Source organism: Pipra filicauda, unplaced genomic scaffold (genome assembly GCF_003945595.2).
Source record: "Pipra filicauda isolate LSUMZ 115617 unplaced genomic scaffold, ASM394559v2 scaffold259_size1095435_pilon, whole genome shotgun sequence".
NCBI classification, from domain to species: domain Eukaryota; kingdom Metazoa; phylum Chordata; class Aves; order Passeriformes; family Pipridae; genus Pipra; species Pipra filicauda.
This window is the reverse complement of record NW_024104375.1, coordinates 886,076-908,553: the sequence shown is the minus strand read 5'-3', so window position 1 is coordinate 908,553 and position 22,478 is coordinate 886,076. Positions and strand designations below refer to the sequence as shown.

The 22,478-nt window shown below is 38.2% G+C and overlaps 1 protein-coding gene and 1 long non-coding RNA gene across 14 annotated transcripts in view; both read left to right on the top strand.

The window, feature by feature from the left end:
• Nucleotides 1–22,478, top strand: part of ZNF521 (zinc finger protein 521) — a 232,552-nt gene that overhangs the window by 97,995 nt on the left and 112,079 nt on the right. For all 13 annotated transcript variants that reach the window (XM_027715888.2, XM_027715886.2, XM_039382141.1 and 10 more), the window contains one exon: nucleotides 15,295–15,379. In XM_027715888.2, the coding sequence (XP_027571689.1) occupies nucleotides 15,295–15,379 (85 nt within the window). The remainder of the gene's footprint in view (nucleotides 1–15,294; nucleotides 15,380–22,478) is intronic.
• LOC120323426 lies at nucleotides 2,029–4,603 on the top strand. The gene is made up of 2 exons (XR_005563833.1): nucleotides 2,029–2,600; nucleotides 3,718–4,603. It is a non-coding gene; the product is annotated as an uncharacterized LOC120323426 (long non-coding RNA).

The window sequence follows — 22,478 nt, the reverse complement described above, 5'->3', positions numbered from 1 at the left end:
ATGGGAACCACAGGGATTACCAGCTGTATATTTCTGATACATTCATAGTCATCCTGGTTTCTGTTACTGTCATCTTGCACTGAGTGACTACATGAAATTCCTCTTCCCAGTCATGTTGGAAAGCCAATTTGTGCTACCTCAAGCACAGTCAGAATTGTGTGTTAAGACAGTCGCCATGCTAAGATATTACCAACTTGTCTTTCTCTTGCTTGTAAACTGGACAAGAAGAGATTTGGAGGTCCTTTGTGGTGTAAGTATATAAGACCACCTTCAGTGATCACTTTCAGTTTCATCAGTGAATGTTCCTGTACTTTTGGATCATGTATAATCAGAGTTCTTAGTTCTTCTGATTGGCATCACATTCCTCTTCCTACTCCTTTTGATTTTTCTCTTAAAAGTGTATTTAAGATGAAAAAGCTTTTTAAACTACAACAAGATTTATGAGTAACATTTGCTTCCTTCAAATCGTTTTTTGCCCCCTGCCCCAATTTTGAGGATGTAAACTGAATTTTCTGTGTCTGTGGTTCTGGTCTCCACATAGTAATGTAGACTTTCAGATTCTTTTCTCATGGGAAGCACAAAGCTATCAAGTTCTTGATAGAGTATTGGTACTCCTGGAAACCATAAGTACATGTTTGTAAAATCCTGAAAGATAATTTATTTTTCAAGCAGATATTACTGGTTTCAGATCGTAGTGATACAAGCATTGTAGCAATGACAATATAAATTGAAAATAGTAATATGCAAATGTTTAACGCTATAGTTTGGATGTCCAGGCTGAGGGAAATGAAAACATAAGCATATAGTACAAACAGTAAAAACAAATTGGATTACTAAAATTTGTTATTAGTCACTGGCTTTTCTACTCCACTGGAAGAATGTTTCTTGACCTGAATGGGATTTTGAAGATAGCTACTTAAACATATGATTTTTGAGAAATTTTCAACAACAAAAAAAATCATACTATTAAGGAGCAAGAGTTTCATTTGCATTAGAGAGCCACGTGGTTTGAGATTTCAACCTGTGTATAAAGAACATTTCATTCCTAAGGCAAGAAAAATACAGAGGTGAGTTGTCAGACCGTTAATAGTGCTGAATACTCTTTGTAACTCAATAATAGATTACAATCATGAAAATACTAGAAAATATCTTTTTAGGATAAAAGATAACACTGAAAGTATCACTTCTAGCTTCTTTCCCAAGTATTCTCATGGTTGAACTAGAAAACTTCCCCTTTTAGTCTGTACTCAGTAAGGTCATAGGGTACAATTACCTTAACGTGGTATAATGTCATCAGCTGAGCTATCACCTGCTGAGTTCACCCTACTTGCTAAGTGGAAGATGTTGACCTGAATCATCTTCAGTGAAAGTTACCTTTTGGTTGGGATTGGAAATGATGAGCAGTGCTCATCATCAGTTACAACAACTCGAGGAGCAGGTCAGAACTCCTAAGCCTATCACACTGCTGAATCATTTCAAGCACACTTTTAGGCTAGGTTGATAACCTTCTTAGTGATAGTGATGTCTAAAATTAGAGAACAAGGTCTGATATGCTAGTGACTTGGGAACTAGACCTTTCTCCATCATGCATTTGCTTTGGTGATTTGGCCAAATCTGCTTGAACATATCTGCTTCATTTTCCTTATTCAGAATATAAGATAGATAATTCCTGAAAAGTGTGTTTCCATATTTCATTGTGACACATTTTTTTGTAAAGCACTTGGAAGATGAAAATCAGTGTTCAAGAAAAACTATGTGGCCTTGCTTCTCTTGTTCCTCCTTAATATGCTGTTATGCACCCAATGAGATAATTCCTGACCTAGCAGAGGGTGTGCCCTCACTTTTTAGTCTTCGAGACTTCTGTGCTTGCAGAACCACACCAGTGTAACTGTACAATGTTATACTGTTCATTTCTTAGCCAGCAGGGGAGGAGGGAATGGACTCCAGCTTACACCAGTGGTTTACTGGTAAAACCTAAATTATGCTAGGTGTATCCACATGTGCAACTGTACTCAGTTTGGTGTTCTGTTGGTAACAGTAGAAGCATAATTGCTTTAGTTATGTGTCACTTTATACCATGAATGTGAAGCTCATGTGAATACTGTATTACCTGTGGCAATGCAAACAGTCCTTCATTAATAATACAAGAATGCTCTGGGTTTTCTGGTCCTGAGGAAAGAAGGAGTAGTGTGAGCACACGGCCAAATTATTGCAGGAACAAATACACTTATTTAGGTGTGGCAAAAAACTCGCAGAAACTCAGTTAGCAGAGAGTATCAGAAGTGCTGGACAAAGGAGAGAGCTAGCAACTGTCACACCAGCTGGAGAACCGAATAAGTGAATCTGGGGCTGCTCTTCTGTCCTGTTGTGGTTGTGCAGAGCTGTATGCCAGGATGGGCATGTCACAGCAGGGGACACCAGGCACATCACAGCACCGTTCTGGAGGGCGCCGTGAAAGTGCAGGCTGACAATGAGCTTGTGGAGATGGGGTCACAAAATTCAAATGCTGTGGAGAGCTTATGGCTCCTTGAAACTCAAATTCTACAACGTCATATGAATCCAGAAAATGGTATCACCCTGGGAGAAAGAATGGAGCTCAGGTAGGTGTACTGTTTTATCATTACATTTTTTTCTTTATTTATTCATGAGCCCTGAATCTATTTTTTTCTCTCTTACTGTTGTTCCCCCTTTCCCAAAACACTACCAGACTCACAAGGACAGAAAACAGGAACTGCCTTTTGAAGTAGCTGGTTTATTTCAGCAGCATGCACTGGCAGTCAGAGGCAAAAAGAAGAGAGAAAAGACTGTGAGCAACCCAGAAATGTTCCCAGATGCACGCTTTTGGCAGGGCAAGCAATAGCATTTTAGCAATATAAATCACTGTGCTTTTAACTGAAAAAATGCACTGAAATCAATACTCATGCATTTAATTGAAATACATAAAGAAATTAAAATAATCCTCCTCATCAGCAATCCAAGCTGATCGTTCTGACTACAGGATTTTTATGAATAAGCACATAAACTTGTAATGTAAACATAAGTAGTGCCTTGGGTTTCCTGTCAGTGAATCCAGGCCCAGAACAAGTGATTTTAATGCTGCATTTTGGATCCAGGGACAGAAAGAGGTAAAGAAGGTTTGTTGCTGGCACAAAGATTTGGCTTTGAAATAGTTTGTGGAACTAATCTGTGACAAACATATTTTCTGCTTCTGGAGTTTAAGAATGAGTTCACTAAAAATACCATTTTTTATCTTCTTGCATCATTTTAACACTGCTTTCAGGAAAGTATTATTTAAAATATGACCGTATATATTTTTAGAAAGCGCCAACTTATTTTTCTTGCCACATTGGGCTACCTCCACTTTGCACTATGCTTTAATTTCTAGTAGTGCCACTGCTATGACATGGCTGACAAGATCCAGGCCTTAAGCATTTGTCTTCTCTTTGTCTTTATACTTTCAGGAGTGAGCTATCAGAATCCTCTCTGAATTTAACAAGGATGGTATTATTTATTATCCTGTTGCTATAAAACCTGCTAAAATTAAGCATCAAATTTCCCACCTCACACACCCCGTGAATTCATTGTGTGAAAGGAAGCCATGTGTTGGCTGGGAGCTGCTGAACAGAAGCAAGAGGGATGATTGTAGTGAGTTTTCTTAGCTACCTGTCCACTGATCATTAAAATCTAATGCTGTGTGTCTGTCTTGTTGTTTGTCAGAGGCTTCAGATGGGGAATTGGGAGAGCTGGCTTCTTCACACCTGTGGAAAACTTTGCATGAGAGGATGAAAGGATAACACGTTCTGCAAAGTCTTCAAGAGCACCAAACCAAAATTTCCATGAAATAATGCAATGAGCAGGGGAATGCCTGCTTGAAGAAACACAGAACTGGAGAGGGACACAGGAATGTGGATGAAGGCTTTAAGCATTGCTAGAGAGGGCAAATGGAAATTTAACAAAGCTTTATGAGACAAAACATCCAGAGATGTATACCCAACAGGTCAGCTGTGCAGCCCACTGTCCTCATATGGCTTTCCCTGTACTTGTATCTGCTGGCCAACTGACCAGTGTAACATGCTAAAAGTTCTACACAGCCCCAAAGGAAGATCAGAACAGTGATGAGTGTTTGCATTCTGATCTCAGAATTGGGTAGAAAAAATTTCACCAGATTTTCTAGCCTGATCATCTTTAGGAACAAGGCATGGAAAATCATGGCATATCTCTTTTTGTCTGCTGGTTTGCATACCTCTAGGGAGTTCTCTCACTTCCCGCTCTTATTTTTGGACTACTCTTGGCCAATTTCAAGGAAAACTTCATAGATGAATAGTAATCTCAAAGCCTATGAAGTTTTTACAATATTTGGGAAGAGGAGTGACACGGCAGGTGATAGAATACAAATAAGAAAGAGGCCTTTAAGAGATCCAAACCAGGAAGATGGCTTTAGCTGAAGTTCATACCTGCTATTTATGCAGAAGTCAAGCAATCAAAAGAAATGAAGCTATAAGAAACTATGTTCTGTTCTTTGTGATACCCACAGGCCAGCTTCTTTACTGACTGTAAATGAGAATTGTTTTTTATCACTGCTCAATAAAATTGTTATATGTAATATGTGTATTACTTTGTCTCCTACAACAAAGGTAACACCCCAATTTGTTACTCTGTCATCAGGGAAATAAAATGGCTAACCATTAATTTAAAAAGGATATGTAGCCTGAGAACTGCTTGTTTCAGGAACTTGTACAAAATGAACATAAACAAACCACGTGACACGTAGTATCTTGTTAAAGAGTACTCTTCTTTGACCTCCCATAGCTCTGTGATGGCTGGTAGTTGATCTTGTGCCTGATTGTTCAAAACTCTGAGGTGCTTTTTTTTTTCCTGCCAAACCCATCTTTCATTTATACCATCTCCTGCATTGTATTACAAATTATTGTATAAAATATGACCTGTAGTATTATAGACAATGTATTCTGCTGAGTATGACAGCAGAGATGGGTCTCCTGCTAACATCCACCTTCACCATGTGACATTTCAGGACAAGAGGGAGTGGGCACAAATGGACACACAGGAGGTTCCCTCTGAACATTGGGAAACACTCTTACTGTGAGGGTGACTGAGCCCTGGCACAGGTTACCCAGAGAGGTTGTGTATCCTTGGAGATACGCTGAAGTCATCTGGACATGGTCTGGCTCTAGGTGCCCCTTCTTGAGCAAGAGGACTGGACCAGAGGACCCCCAGAGATCAATCTCAACCATTTTGTCTTTCTGTGGTTTCCACCATCCTTTAGTCCCATCTACCAGATGTATGTTGCTGTTACCCTGTTCTTCTTTTGTGGCTAAACCTTTGTTGCTAGTATATGGCTTTGTAAGTCCGGGAATAAAAGGGCAGGACCTTCCCTGATTTCAATACAGTCCTACTAATAACAATGCACACTTCTAGGAATCATTTGTAATGCCTGTGAAATGCCTCTGAAAAGTGACTTAGAAACACAGCTATTTAGAAATATAGCCATTTAAAAGTTTCTTGCTGCTTGTGTACTCAAAAACAAGGTGTGAGGTAGGAGAAAAGGGAGGTATTTATCCCCTTTGACCATACTTCCACAGTTTCGCTATCCTGATGGACTTCCTCTGTTTTTTGCCTATTCCCAGATTCAGCTTTCTGTGTAAAAAGGTACACTTAATGGCTTTTCATACCTGGAAAGCCACCTCTTCCTCTCTACATATTTCAGTAGGAAGTGGGGTGGTTCACTAACAAAGAATGATCTGAGACTCCAAGCTTCCAGATTTCCTTCTGTATTTGTTTTACCATTGCCACAACAGTCCTCTTCTAGGTTTCTTTTCTGATGGCTGGAATAGGTTTAGTGCCAACCTCTAGGAGCATGGTTGTCTGCACACATAACCTTGCAACCATCACTGGAAGTGGCCAACTTGCAATTGATTCTGTTCTGCTGCTTGGTGCTTCTTTCATATGCCTGGTCAGGGAACGTCTGCATCACCTGATGATCTTCCTGAACTATCTGTCTTAACCATTTCCTCATTTTTCTGATGTTCCCTGCTTCACAGCTTGTAGTTTGTGTGATGGTGGTTGAGTGGTTGAAGTCCTTCAAACCTAGAAGTATGGCATTCTGCTTCTGAAATAAATTCTGCGATCTCTTCTTTTTCAGATAGGGAAGTGGTAGACTGAAGGCCCCTGTAAAAAGAAATGAGCTTATTACAGGACGCACCTAAGAGGAACTGCTGGTATTTTAAGAATTCATCATGGCTAGGCTTCATGAACGAAGATTTGGGAAAGGCTCTACCCACGTTTGTTGCAAGCGCGTTGGTGGCTAAAAAGGCCAATACGAGATAGGCATGAATGGTTGCAAAAGGCACAGCAGAAAGACTCCTTAGTTGGTATATTCTGCAAGGCACGATTCTTTCTGCGTTGTCTTTTCTCCTCAAGGGTGATCCTGCGTGCTTTCTCAAAAGCATCAGCAGCGTTATGGATGGTGTGTCTCCAGACCTCCTGATTGGAGGCCAGAGTAGACCAGTTATGATGATCAATATGGCCAAGGCTGAGATGTTGTTTCAGGGAGTCCTTGTATCTTCTCTTCAGGGCTCCTCTCTTGCGGCAGCCTGTGGCAAGTTCACCATAAAGCAGGATCTTAGGGAGGCGGTGGTCCTTCATCCTTGAGACGTGCCCTGCCCATCGCAGCTGTGTTCTCAGCAACATGGCCTCAGTACTTGTGACTGCTGCTTGTTCTAGAACAGATGTATTGGTCACAAAATCTGACCAGTGGGTGTTTAGGATTGTACGAAGGCAGCGTTGATGGCAGCGTTCTAGGAGACGCAGGTGGTGGCAGTAGATGACCCATGATCCAGATCCATATAAGAGAGTAGACAGCACTATGGCTTTGTAAACACTGATCTTTGTACTTTCTTCAGGTGTTTATTTCGCCAAACTCTTTTATGAATCATTGTGGAGAGTGTTGAAGAGTGGCTGAGCAGAGTGCTTGTTTTGCTGGTACACAACTTCCCTGGGCAGCTGTGCTGTCCCACCAGAGGTTTTTCAACTGGGCACGCAGTCAAGCACCATTGCAATGTCAGCAGCTGTGTGCCAGCTCAGATGCTACCAATATATTTGTTAACATTGATGTTGCCTAAGAGCATCCATACTGGGTAGTACTAAAATTACAGCAATATGATTGTAGGACTCCATTTATGGCATATTTTGAGTGTAGGCAAGCCTTTGTAAAACCCCGGTCTTACCAGCGTTATCATGTGAAACCTTCATTTGTGAAGTCCCATTGACTTCCCGAAGAGCAGAGCTAATTGCATGAGAAGGATCTAAGGGGTTTAATCCTTCTCCTGATACTTCAGTGAAAATTAATTTCTTATATATTATGTATGAGTAATATATTTCTGTTTGTACATTAATATTAATGTTGCATATTTCTGAGCACAAGTTCTATTCTGCAGGATTAAATTATCTTGGTAAGTAATAGTGCAGAATTCAGGTTGAGTTGAAAGTGGACAATTAAGGGCAGGGGGAGGGTCCTGAGTCACACTTCAGAAAGTGAAATTAATCAGCATTAAATTTCCATAGAGTGGGAGAAAAGCTGTTGTAGTGTTTAAGTTAAAAAAAAAAAAAAAAGGTATATAAAAAGCTCCTGATTTTGCCTTTCTGTTAAAATCCAGAGAGCTTTTACAAAATTTGTGATGGAGAAAAGAGACAAGTGTATTCTCTTGTGCGTACTTGCAAACTATTAATTTTATTGGGCTACATCTGTTGCTGATTGTTGATGAAGAAAGTAGTGGCTTTATTGAATGACAGTCTGTCTCAGTATGCTTTTTTTTTTTTTAAACAAAGCAGAAAAAGCAACTTTAAAAAGGAAAAAGTCTATCAGCTTCTGCAGAATATCAGCTTTTCACATCTCAGGCCTGCCAAGCCAAGCTCTGCTGCCTGTGCTTAGATGCCACGTCATTTTCAAAATTTCAGTTAAGTGTTGATCATAGTTCCTCCTTAATGTCCACAGCCACACAAAGGCTCTGACACAGATGCTGAGTGTTAGGATGCCTCTTGATGGGTTAGCAGCTCTATGGCTTCAGATGGTCTCAGGCTGGCAGTTGCCTTTGGTTTTAAATGCAATGTAAGGAGACAGAAAGAGGTGGGGACACGGACAGAAAGTTCAGTAGCTGACACAATCAGCCCCAAATTCCTGAGCACTGCTCAGCACATAGGTGTGCAGAGGTCAGAGACTCAGTTTCACCCAGGATCAGAACCTCAGATAGAAAGACAGAAAGAAGTTGTTTTTTTTATTTTAGATCCCAAATCAAATTCACAGTAGTTAAAGCTGTTTGTTTTCATAAACTTTGTAAACCTGATATGAAGTAATTGAGAGAAAATAAATATACAGCCATGTGCTGCCAGGGTTTAGGGTTACTTTTCTGACAAGTACCTCACTTCAGTACTGAATTTGAAAGACCTAGAGAGAGTTAAAGGATTGGAGAGCCCAAAGGAAAGAGATGCAGTTTTTAAATGTGGCAAGATGTGTTTCTTTCTGTGTGGGGATGTGGGACATTGCAAGCTAATGCACTTCGTCAGCCAGGGGAAGGAAAGGTTTATAACTAAGATACATTGAAGACAGATGTGAGGAAATGCAGAATCCAGAATGTAAAGGTGAAAGACAACACAGCAGACAATGAATTCAAGCAGAGTAGAGAAGGAAGGACTGCTAGCATGAACATTTGTATTTCTAACTCAATGTATTTTGGGTATGAATGCAATAAGTAACCATAATGAAAAAAATGAGAAAAAAAATGTTTCTCTTCATTTTTCATTTTGCTTACCTTATGGGATTGATTGTATTCTTTCTCTAGGCATGTACTCTCAGACCCGTTATACTTAAAGCCCTGCTAAACAAAAGCAGAACAGAAAAGTCTTCATGTAGTCTCCATGAACATGTTTTCAAAAGCAATCAGGAAATACTAATTAAAGGGTGTTGTGTGAGCAATTAGAAGAGTTAGCAATTAGTCAGTTCAAAAAAAATGCAAAGTGACAGTGCCCCATAAGCAAGATAAATAGCTAACTATGCAGTGAAACTGGCTAACATATGCTTAGTTTTTTAAGAGCTTAAGGTTGACAAAATAAGCATCCAGGAAGATAGAAAATAAATCCTCAATTAAGGTACTGTCAAAATTAATCTGAACTATGATGAAAAATGGCTAAATGGACAAAGCTAGGACCGTGTTTGCTCTTGTGGCTCATGCAGGCCCAAGCACACTGCTAATGCTTAGTAAAATAATGGTATAAAAAAATCAGCTGGCAGCATTAGGAGTTAGCACTGGCAAGTTGCTGTAGTTAGTGTGCAAGTTTTGACATGTTTTTTCGTATGATTTGTTAGAAGCTGTTCACCTTCTCTTGGCAGGTTACAGTTCTGTTGGTTTAACAGGTAGAATTAACTCCACCCTGGATTTATATGAGGGGAACTGTAAGTGAATGACTGGTATGGGAGAGAAGAATTAGAGAATGTGGGAGGTGTGGCATCACTCTTTTTTGCCAACAGCAGGTTGTCTCATCTGTGTCATTGATCCATACACTCAGTCTGTGCTAAAGCTGAGGGGGAAAAGCCTTGGAAGTCCCTTTTACTGGTGTGACAAAGATAAATAATGTAACTAGATGTAAACAGGAGCTTATTGGTAGGGTAGCAGGTACACGTCAAAACCATTTTTGGTAGTGCATGGAAGAGAGGTGTGGAAGGAGTACAGAACAAACTAAGGATGCCTGCAAGGCTAGGACTGAAAATGCAGGGCATTAGAAGCTCTAAGAGAGATTTTGGTAATTTCATATAAGGAATAAGTATTCAATTAAAAGGGGCATGGATACAGGAGGTCCAGAAATGGCATATGTAATCAAGAAAACCAGTACTGGTAAAAAATGCTTTGTTGTGGAGCTTGTGGCATGTCCTCCCCATGGAGAAGAATGAAGTATGGATTAGGGGTAATATAATGGAATATAACATACAATAAATGGCTTACAAACACAGAAAAATATCCATTCCAAAATTCTCAGTGAAAGATGCTGAAGATAAAAAGAAACATTAAGCAGATAAATTTACAATCTTTAAGATGAAGCATCAACAGCCTGGGAAAAGGCTACTAAGCAGACACTTAACAGGGAATGTAAGGCTTATGCATGAAATTACTGGTTTGCGAGCTTGATTTAAACAGTGAGGAACATGAGAGGAAGGCTAATCAAAGACGTGATAGAAGAACACCTAGAAAGTTTGGATTAAATGAAGGATAGAGGGCAAGATTCACAGAGGGAAGGATCATGCTTAAAATTTTCAATAAAGAGTATTTTGAGAGACCAGCCACAACTGCTGACAGAGAAGCCTATAAACATGATTTACTAGGATTTTTGCAAAGCTTTTGAAACAGTACAGCACAAAAGACTAATCTATTGGGTGAATAAGTACAGCATAGGGAGAGATACTTTGTTTGATTAAAAAAGAAAAGAAACACTATCTTGGATATGGAAAGCATAGGAGTCTTGTGAATTAAAGCATGTTAGTTTGGAGGGGTGTAAAGAATGGAAAGCCTTAAGAATCATTATTTTACCAATTTTTTTGAACTTATGTGTTATATCAGTAGTCTGGAAGAAAGAATAAGTAGTAAGCTGATGAAGTTCCCTGATAGTACAAAACTGGGGAAATGTCAGAAAAAAATAGTTAGGTGATAAAATACTGAATGATTTTGACAAGGAGGTGGAGCGTGAGCTAATAAGTAGTTCATTTTCAAGTAATATAATGAGGCTAGGGAATAGAAAAAAAAGAATGTATCAATACCTCAGACAGTCACAGGGCACAGAAGTCTACACAGAAGTATGTTCTGCGTACTTTTGAAGCACTTTTGAATAGAACTGTAAATCCTCTAGTAGAGTGGTTATTAGTTGGTTTACTTTGTTTATAAAAACAAAGAAAATAAAATTCTGTGCACAGAATTGAAGTACCAATTGAAAACCCATATTCCCGTGCCATTTATAAAAGCAGCAAAGTCTCATTTGACATGACGTGGACACTCTGAGCACTCCTATGGAAAAGAAATTTGGAAAAACTGCAAAGTGATAAGTGAGGATGAGCGCAATAATTAAAGGTCTAGGTGACATTAATTATTCAAAAGGTTAGAGAGACACATACATATGCTCTGCATGGATTGACGGTCCAATCCAAAGCTTTTAAATGAAGTCACAGAGAAGCCTTGGTTCTTGCTGGAAGGCTTCAAATTGGTTCTGAAAAGAGAAAAGCAAGCAAACAGGAGTGCAACAGTCACCTGATGCTCTTGTGAGACCCTTGTCCAAGCAGTTACTCTTCTACAATGATTTTGAATGGCCCCAGCAATGACTTGGGCCTCAGATTTACACTCAGCATGTAGGAGACAAATTGGCACTTAGGTTCTTGATAGGAGAGGGTTCAGAGAAGGATTGTGGGCTTGTTTATTGAAGAGTTTTTATTAAAAGATGAGCTGACAATAATAATAATAATAATAAAAAATAAAAGGACAAAGTTAAACCACTTTCTTAATCCCATGTGTGTCTCGCCTCTGGAACAAATCTTTGAGAATTATGCAAGACAACACAATTTAGAACACATTGTGGCATCTCTGGTTACTAAAATGGTCCTGTCTGAATCCATATGGAAATGCATCGGTAAGAGTCTTCTGTGGTCCATCTTTGCTGACATGAGAGTACTCTCTTACAGGAAGTGTGTATTGGCTTGTTTCTGTGTTTGTAGGGACGAATGACAATATTGTCATTATTCTGTCTCTTCAGGAGGCTCACGTGTGTCCTCTGGGAAATGCACTCATGGCAGGTTAGGGTGTAAGTGCCCTCAGCTGTCCACCCTTCATTGTTGTGTGGAACTGAGGTACTCAGGGCTATGAGCTGGAGCAGCAGGGCCTGTCCTGCTGAGTCCTCCATAGGCTGGCAGCTTGGTCAGAGGGGCAAGGGAGCTCAGCAAGAGTTTCTCGTTGCAAGCAACTGCAGCAAGTCAAGGCAAGGATGGCTGTCACAGCCCTGTGCTTCTTTTTCTGTAGAGCTATCTTGCATCACAGAAGGCTGGAGACACTCAAGAGAAATTCAAATGCCTCCTTGAGTCACACTCCAATTTTATTTCCGTGGTGTGTTACACAAGTGCTGAAACAAGTGTTACACAAGGCTTCTTTCCTGGCTATCCAGGCAAGGGGCATGGAGCTGCAGTACCCAGGGCTCATTTCTGTCTTGTTCTCCCAAGTTTCACACTGCGGGAACACAGTGTGAGGAGGGGCTGAGTCTCCCCCTGGATCTCACCTCAGTAGAGAATTGGGACCAGCCATGAAGCACAGCAGGACCCAGGAACTCCTGTGAACACTTACAAGTTCTGTGGTTCTGACAAAGCTTGTGAGACTAATATGTAACTTGCAGTGAAAAAGGACTTCCTTAGAATGCAAAACATATGGAAATAAGTATGTGGGTTTTGTTCAACATGGTGTGAAAATGACTGGGTTTGATCACTTTGAAAATCTAGGAGTAAACGGAATTTACTGAGTTTGCTTTTAAAATAAAAACTTAACCGTGCGCAAGTTTAGACACTTTGAGATGAGTGTGTGTTGAGCTAATAAAAGTTGATGTCAACATTTTAGAATATATTTGAAAACAAAAAAGAACTAGTGCTTGATCAAGCAGCAGTCACAAAAACATTCTTCCCTTCATGATAAAAAGAAAACCTCCGTGTGTGATTCTGCAAATATGTCAGATCATTTTGAAGAGGCTAGTAAGTGCTAGTAAATTATTAGTTTTTTGTTGTTGTCAAATCACTTTATTTTTTGGCATTAGACTTCAAAAAAAACCCCAACCTTTGTATGTGTTGTCTTTATGTACATCAGTCGTAATTTTGCCAACAATTCTTGACATGCACTCTGCATTGCTTTACTAACAAGAGAAAAGACCAGCCATTACATTTATGTTTCTTTGTTTTTCAACAAAGTCACATATCAGGAATAATGCTTGCGGTATGCTAATAAACAACACATAGTGGCAGTCATCAGGGAGTAAGAAATATTTTCTAACTAGTTCTAAAGGGAAACAATGTTTTAAAAAAAGGGAGAGTGATTGTTATTTATTGTTGTTCTGTATGTCAGCATCAAAAAGCATCTTGTAAAGAACTTAGCATAATAAATTGTTGATCATGATTGTCGTTATTTAGAGGTCTTTGATAGATCTAGATGTGGTGCACTAAGGTTAAATTTACCAACATATGATAGGAAATCCTTAGACTGAATCTGATTTTCTACCAATGTTCCTGGTATTGTCAGAAGAACAGAAAAGAGAAAAAGTGTTGTATATTTTAAAACAGGTCGCTTTACAAATCTTAACTGTAAAACTAAGTCAAAGCAGATTTGTTTTCTGGGTGCCCATTGATTTTTGTTGTCTGCATAGTCATTTAAATTGGTTACATTTCAGAAAATTGAAGTTAATTTAAATGAAGAACAGAAAAATACGCTTTTGATTGTTTCCACCAAGAAAATATGTGACACATTTTATTGTCATCAGAAAATTAAAATAACCTCTGTGTATGAGAAGCAATGGGAGATTTGTGAAGAGGAACCCACAGGAACACTTAATTTCAGAGTTTACTTTGATTAGTCACTAATATTTCAGTTTACTTGGTAAGACAAAAGAACATATGTTTGAAAAGTCTTTATATTTCTGCCTACAGGCTTGAAGTAGAAAGATACTTAATAGATGGGCACTTTATCTGTCTGGGACAGGGCATCTAAATTAGATGCTCATAAAAAATGCAGCAAACCTTTATTACTGTTTAGAGTCAGGTAAAAAAAACCCAAACACCTTTTTAAAAATATAAGTTATAATGCCAGCTGTATAAAACTCTTCACAAGTTAAATATATATATATATATAAAATATATATATTCAAAATATAATACAAGAGAGGCTGTATTATTGATGTGCATTATCCAGTGAACCCTACTTTTTCCTCAGCTAATATATATGAAATCTACAATTTAATACATCTGTGCCAGTTTCTTGTGACTTTACATTCTTTAAAAAATATGTGTTTTGCTGGGGTTTTTTCTTCTTTTTGCTGATGTAGGCAGTGTGCCTGTGGCTGTACAGAAAGATCTGTGTCTCTAGAGTTACTGCCTTGATGTGGCAGTTCAGGGCTTACCTTGACTTCATTGCAGCTTCAAAACAACAATTGAGCTCTCCAGGACTGTTACCTTAGGACTTGAGTCCTTGATACTACAATTATGCAGCTGAATAATTTTATGAATATGACTTATCTCATTAGATGCCTGGATAACTGCAGATTTTAAGTCTTATGATGAAAAAACAAAATCTTAATTTGAATAAACTCTTAGTTTTTACTTTTAAAACATTGCTTTCCGATATCAACTCTTTGGCCAATTGAGGTTAAGAAACATAATGTGAGAAAACACGATCACATTTTTAGGATGTTGAAATGTCTTGGACAAGTAGTATACATTGTAGAAAAGTGAAGGAACAGATCTTCTTTAAAAGACACCAAAACAGAAATGAAAAACTTGTCCTGTGCACTGAAGAGAGCAGAGTAATGCATTTCCTGGTTTATAATGAAATTTGATCTGTATACACCATGATTTTTAAGTAATTCAAGCCCAATCTAATGTGACCAGAAGAGTTGCTCTCTGGCTAATTTCCAGTCAGGCTTCCCAGTTTTAGTATAGTGCTGCCAATAGATATTAAGCAGCTGCCCCGATACAATAACTGTTTGTCCAGATGAGGTGGGATTTTTTCCTCCTTGAAAAATGGCAACCTGATGGACCATTTAAAATGTGTGGTGCAGAGCAGATTTTGCAGCCCTACAGAAAATGAGAGGGAAGCAGATTTCTTATTTCTGTGTTCTTTCCTGGGCTTCTCCCCTGCCCTGTAGTGGGTCTAGTCCGTTGGTATAAAATGAAGGATTCGCATTGATTTCAGTGTTGTTTGGCTCACATCCCCCATATCTTCATTGTATTTTGCTTTCCTTGGTGTTCTAGCAATACTGATCTGTCTATGGAGTTAGAAAGCTGACAAAAAAAATACCTCTACAACGTTTCAGAAAACTCAGAGAAAAGGTAGTACAGAACCTGCAGAGTGTTATATTTTAATATTAATAATGAAGCCTTAATGAAAACACTGCTAGAGAGCTTTAAATGACCACTGTGAACTCGGTATTTTGAGTTATAATGAAATTATTCCAATTGTATGTTTCAGTAAATTTTATCTACCCTTGTTTCTTTAGAAGAAGACCTACCAGTGCATCAAATGTCAGATGGTTTTCTACAATGAATGGGATATCCAAGTTCATGTTGCAAACCACATGATTGGTAAGTGAAGCACTAAAACTTCTCAAAGACAGATAGCCATTTCTCTTACTCATGATCACCATTGCCTCTAAAATTAAACAGAGTTAAGGAGAAATTAATTGTGGATCCATCAATGATTAACCTAGGCATGATTGATTTCTTTATTCATATTATTAGACTTGATAAAGCCTTAGCATATTTTATTTTCTGCAAGGGCTAGTTTAGACTTCTGCAGAGAATTATATATCCACTGCCAGTCAAAACACAGGTGATTAGCAAATTAAACTTCTAATCATTTTTGCATTATTGAAAACAAACTAACAGGAATGGTTAATGAACTGGTTGTTAGCTTTCCGTAGAGTTTTAGACAGGTTTTAATTTCAGATGTTATTATGGTAATGACACTACTGTGTACTTCTCAAGCACCTCAGTACCAAAATCAAAACTGGTGAGTTTTTGTCATTAGGAAACATAAATAATTCAAATGGCCATAAAATAGTATTGTTTGTTATGTTTGAGCAGTCTGGAAAAAAATCCTGAGTGTATCTGTATACAATTAAATACTATAATTTATTTGAAAAAATAAGGAATCGTGGTATACAGTAATGAAATCCACTTTTTAAGGTACAAGCATTTAAAAAGTCTTTTAGGATTCCTGAATCCTGATGTTTACAAAGCTGTTACAGTTGTAAATTGGAATAAAACAAAAGCTGTTTTTTCTTTGATATTCATATTTTCCTATTATTTGCTGATTCCCTTAGGATTACCCATAATGTTTTCAATTTGGTAACCACTCAGTAATAGCAATAAGAGTTCTATCAGCCAATTAAATTTATCAAGCACATCATTTGCCCACTAATAAGATAACATTGCCAGGATTGTCTTGTGTTTTTTTTTAGTCTCCTTTCCAAATTTCACTTTTCAAAACAGAGATGAATACCACTGATTTTTTACTCCTACTTTCCTTATGCTGGCTTTCTCACTATAACAGGAAAGCATGCAAAGCAATGACCAAACAATATGGTATAGAAGCCAATAATTACATATCCAGCAGAAGATCATTTGCTTGGGTTTTTTTTTTTTTTCATTTTATATTTTAAAAATATTTAGTTTGATGCTAAACTTTTTTTTTCTTTCAAAGTAACATGCAAACTTCTTCCATGAATACTTAGCAATTTGACTGTAGTGTGAAAGAAAGTTACCTGCCAAAACTTAAGAGCCTGTTTTTCTGTGTACTTTATTTAAGTTGATATACCTTTAGAGCATGAGCATTTTATATATTTTTCATAAAAATGAATAAATGGAAATGACAAACTGGTTTTGTAAAGGAGCAAAGCTATTTACCTGTTGGGTTAAGCCTTAATTTGATATTTTGTGTCTTTGGATAGGAGATAATTTGAACTGCTTCACAGTATTCAATCTGTGTCAGTAACATGGAATTTAAAAGCAGGGTACTACTAACAACAGCACTCACCATTTCTGCTGTTTTATTTGACTACAGTGTTCAACATGTTCTTAATTGTAGCATACAGTGATACTGAAATGTGACCGGGAATATGGATACTGTGCATAAGGGATGGAATTGATGATGTGTTTGCTTGCCACCCACTTCCCAAGTGCCTCGCATTTTCAGAATAGGAGCTCACTTACTTCATGAAATACTCAGACTTATATTTTTTTGTCTGTTTTCTGGATGAGTTTTATTAGAGGGTCAGAATGGGAGGAGTGAAACAAGGAGAGAGTCAGTAAAACAGGACAAATCCATTTAGCTGGCTTCAACCTGCAGATCTGAAAAGACATATTTTCTTAACTGAGCTATTAACTGCTGATGTTTTATTTCTAAAAGCTGGAAGAGGCTGAATGAGAAAGAGAACCTTCTAAAAAAATATTTAATTGTTTTGTCTGTGTTCTATCTAATCATGCATGATATTACTTCATGACATAACCATAGTGACACAGATTTAAACGTGCTTAATATAAAATCTTCCCAGTGAAATAAAGGAGCCTGCAAAACATGCAGGGAGATTTGCCGGTCATGCGTGTGGTAATCCGTGTTCAGTGGAAGATTCTTATCTGCACTGCCAGACTTAACAGTGCAGCTCCTAATGATGTAGCCTCGATTAAGCAAATGCGAGGGGATTTTGTGTTGAGGTGGAGTGAAAGGACTGTCAGCATTCTGGAGAGTTTTGAATGTGACCTCGGAATTGAAGCACAGGGAAAAATAATTTCTGTTCTCCAATTTTGTTAGTCTTCTCACCACTAATTGGATTTTTCCTTAGCTATCTTTCTAATTTTACTCTCCCCCTCCTCTTTAATTTATATCATTGTTCGCAGGCCCTTTTCCAAGACCATATTTTGTCTAGAGAGAAAGGTTCAAGGGGTGACATCAAGCTATTTAAAATTAGCCGTGGTTTGTGTGTATTTGTAGGTAGGCTTATTCACACAACAAACACAGTTGTGTGAATATATATAATATATACCTATAGTTGTCTGCATGCATATCAATATGTAGATTGAAAAATATATTAAATGAAACACTGAAGTGAATATTGACTTGTTGACACAGCACATTAACCAAACAAAAAAAAAATGGTTTCCTAAAGACATTGGTCCCTCCCTTTTTACATGTATCTAATAAAATCTGTCTTCTTGCCCTGATTTCCTAGTAGGAGATTGGCAGAATAGGATGTAGTGTCTTTGATCCTCTAGGGTAAGCAAAGTAAGAAAGCTTTGGGAAGATGCAGAGAAAGAAAAGAGTTTGCAGGCAAGGGAGGGGGAAGATAATGTGGCAAGGGAAGAGTTAAAAGCCGATAATGTGATAATCCCTAGATCAAATGTAGGGGCAATAAATGCCTTTACAGACATCATTGCACTGTGTCAGGAACTGTTATTTCCTCTCACAGTAAAATGTTCCCATTATCTGTGTTGTGGTTATTGATGGATGTAGTGTCTTCTTACCTGAAGGATTCCATAATCATAACTCAGAAAAAGGGAGGCAGCTGGGACATGGGACAAACATGAAAGTGGAAAGTCATCTGCCAAACTCACTCTGAAATGAGTAGGAACCACTAATAGAGGCAATGCTCAGCCCACTGAGGGAAACAGTTGCTACCCACTGTCATGATGCAGTTTGAGAGCCTAGAAAAGTTGATGGCGTCCCATCTAATTACTGTGCCCCTTGAACATGATCCCGGGATGTAAACTGAGTTCATGTTGCTAACATCCACAGAGAGAAGTTGCATTATGGAGGGTCACTGAGGCAACGCTATGCTTATAAAACCCCAGTGTGAAACTTAGACTTTTAAATAAGGCAACTGGAATTACTTTGTTGGCTAAAATAGCTCCACTGAGGGTAGGTATTTTTAGGTTGTGTATATGTGTGTTTTTGTCTAATCAAATATAATCTCAACTAGACATTTAGCAGGGGAAGAGGGATTAGAGGCTATTTGAAAAGCCTCTTACTCTTCTTTGTTAGGAGGGTATATAGCATTTTTACAGATTTTATTATACATTTCAATCAATTCAACAAGAGGGATTATGCCACCTAATGGAAAATAAAATCTGCCAATGACCCAGTGAAGTGTAACCTTAAGTATCTTTGACAACAATGCAATTTACATTCATTATTATACAAGTTATCTATTCAAAAGATGTCATAGGGGCAGCTTTCCCCAATAACTACATGTTCATTAGTTCTAGAACTTTCCATTCTAAAACTACTCTGCAGCCTTTAATCAAGTCTTCATAACATCTTTGGGATGGGACAGGGCAGTAAGCCTTTTCCATTGAACAGATCAGGACAAAGAGGCATAGAGGAGAAATTCCTTGCTTGCGTTAAGTGAGCTAAACTTCAGATCTGTCCACACATTTCTAGACACTGTGCTTCATCAAGCAATGCCTGTGTTTGCTTAAACTACACACTGATTCAGGCTTAGGCTAGAGGACACTAGCATACTGAAAGCAAGGCAAACTATGGGTTTTTTTAAATAGGCCCTGTGTTTTGGCATTATTTTGGACCTAGATGTAAGCATGTACCTTTGTTTGGATAATTTGTAAGAATGATTGCTGAATGAAGACCTTGATTTTGGAGTGTGTATTGAAATTTGTGGGGAAAACAATTTCCAGCTTTGGAGTGGGAAAGGAGGAAACATAAATCCGGGTGTGTTTCATATGGGTTTAGGAAGTATTGGCATAAAAGGTAATTCTTCTTTCTTCTACTTTTTCATCTGGGTGGAATACATAGCATTTTTAGCAGCTTTCTTTGAGAAAATTCTATTTCTGGGTGTCTGTGGAATTCTATTTCTTCATGGTGTCTGTGGAAAAGAGGCTTTCTGGCATCCTTTTGTTTTCATCACATAGTTTACAGTTGACATTTGACCTGAGAGAGTAAAAAAAGAGTCTGCTGTTGTTTGTGTTGTTTGCCGAACTCCACTGTTTGTCCTATTATTTTCTCTGTTATTTTAAACAGACAAACTAAACATTGTTTCATCTTTGAGTGATTCCTTTACATCTGTAGTATCTGATGCAGTTCAGTGTAAATAGACTAAACAGTTGCTGTTGCAGTTGCCTAGGATTTTGCACACATGCAGCATGGCTCCAAACGGGGGGAGCTCGGACACATTTAGCTCAGGAAAGGAATTACTCCATATAAAATTATGAGGCTCACCAGCAGTAGTGTAAATTTGTAAGTGCTCTGAGTAAAGTGCTGTTAGGCATGAGATAATGTAAAGAGATGACATTGCCAAGAACTATTTATGAAAAGCTTAATTTTTTTCACTCTGATAATTCTTGACCAATAATTACCAGCTTCTAATTATCTATTTTAGTTAGAAAGAAATTTCTATCACTATGGAGGTTGGCATTGCAACTAGCGCATAAATCCCCAAAGAGGTAAATGTGTTCCAAACAGCCACAAACAACTGTCTCATGAAACATAGTGAGCAAATTGCGAGCCGCTGGCTGTGCACAACAGAGCAGCACATTTACCATTGAGGACTGATCAGGCTGACAAAGAGAATGATAAAGGGGGGAAACAGCCTCAATCTTTGTAGTTTGCTGCTACTTTTGTCGATGAAGGAAGCAAGTCCCAGTGTCATAGCAAGAACCACTAGCCCTCTGAAGAGTTGGGGAGCGAAGGGGAAGGGTGTCATGGTCAAGATTCAGTACCTTTTTGAAACCCTACTTTTGACAGTTAATAAATAGGTAATTTCTGATAAGTAAACAGATTTTCCTTTCTTTAATCTTTTCACTGTCATGTATAAAACAGATTTCGTGAAGTATGTTGTGGTGGTGCGAGAGCTTGTTTTGAGTGAAGGATGTTATGTAGCATTGAGCGAGGTAGCAGGTATGAGCAGGAGAAGGAAATGAAGGGAAAGGGAAAAAAAAGGTGCCAAGCACTGAAGTTTGAAAGGAAATGGGAAAACAGGATGAAGCAATCCTGCAGCTGACAAGAAGAATTCTAGTTTACACCAGCAAATACTTCATCAAATACCAAGTAAACAAATCTATGCTGGAACAATTGTATTTTAAAAAAAGAAGAGTATGTAGAAAATGAGACCTAACATTTTAATTTCTATGCAAAGAAATTTTACAGCTGTCTTTTACAATAGCAAGTAGTATGTAACCATTAGAAGATATAAAGACACATTTTAGTGCAGGTCATGATTTTTGTTTTTTTCAGCGACAGTGATATAAGTGTATAATATGTATATATGCTTGAGTGTTGTGTGGATGTGCATGTTTGCATTATGCATGTATTAACTGCCTGCATAATAAACCTATAAAAATAAGTCATCTTATTTGCCTCACATTTGTGCAGTGTACATTACGGTACATGTGGACAACATCACTGATGTCAAGACAAAGGAAATACCTCAATCAGCTTTCTGGAAATCAGCCCAAAAAAATTTTTGTCTGATTGTTATAGCATGCAGCATTCACACATTCTGTTATTTATCTAATGCCTAAAGTCATTAAACCCCATGATTTTCCTTTCACTTATGGAGAAAGCTGTGCAACTCATACTTGTTGCACCACGTTGGCCTCAAGTAATACATCTTCAGAACGTCAGTTTAATCACTCTGCAGTAAATCTGATGTTGTGAAGTCCCTTTTACCTGATATTTGGAGATAAAGAATCCAAATATATGGATCTACAGACTAGAGGAGAAAGGAGGTGGAGACTTCCTTTCGTTGGTCCTTTTTCACTGGGTTATAAGTAGTAAGAAATGGAAATTGTCACTTTATAGTGAAGAGAGGGATCATACCCTCTTAGCATCAGGAAATCATTTGGATGCCTGGGAATCTCCTGTTTACAGGCAGAGCTGGCAAGTAAAAAGTTAGAGGAAACTTGGTCACCTTCTCTGCAAAATGAGGAGATGTAATTGAAATACCCAGGAAAACCAGCATTTGGAATTAAATCTGAGAAAACGTAGGTTTATTTCATGAGAAGCTAGGTTACAAAATAGGCAAAATCTGGGCTGTTTAATACTAACATGAAGCTACTCTCTTGTGGGCAATGCTGGCTTATTTGAAAAGCCCATAAAGGGTTTCTGCATGGACCATACAAAAGGGATACTTTCTCTTTAATAGCCATCTGTACAGGAGAGATGAGAAGTGGGCCAGGTCATCTCTCCTCAGCTGTCATGATATTAACGTAGGTAATGGAGCAAGCTCTGCGTTCTGCTGGGTGTTGTTTTTCATAGATGTTCATCGATTTACACAGATAATTCTATTTATTTCTTAGAGTTGGTCCAAGCAAACCAGGCAGAATAACAAACACCAAAGCATTTCAAATGACTTTATCTTTGTTGTTTAGTAATGTAACTTTTGTCTAAAAAATGGTGTCACACCTACTGTGCAGATGGCTGCATGATTTGTAAACCAGCCAAAACATTTAAACAAATGTGTGATCTGGGGATAGATTAAATAAAGGATAAAATGGAGTGTGGACCACAAATTCTAATAATCAGATGATTTTAAGTTGTGTGTGGTGTGGAGCGATGGTTGCGGCGATAGCAGGGAACGCTTGCCAATGACAGCAAGGTGCCTTACAGATCTCAGGATGGAGCCTGTGGCCTAGTAGGCCTCAGTTTGAGAGCTGCACATTTGCTGTACAGCTG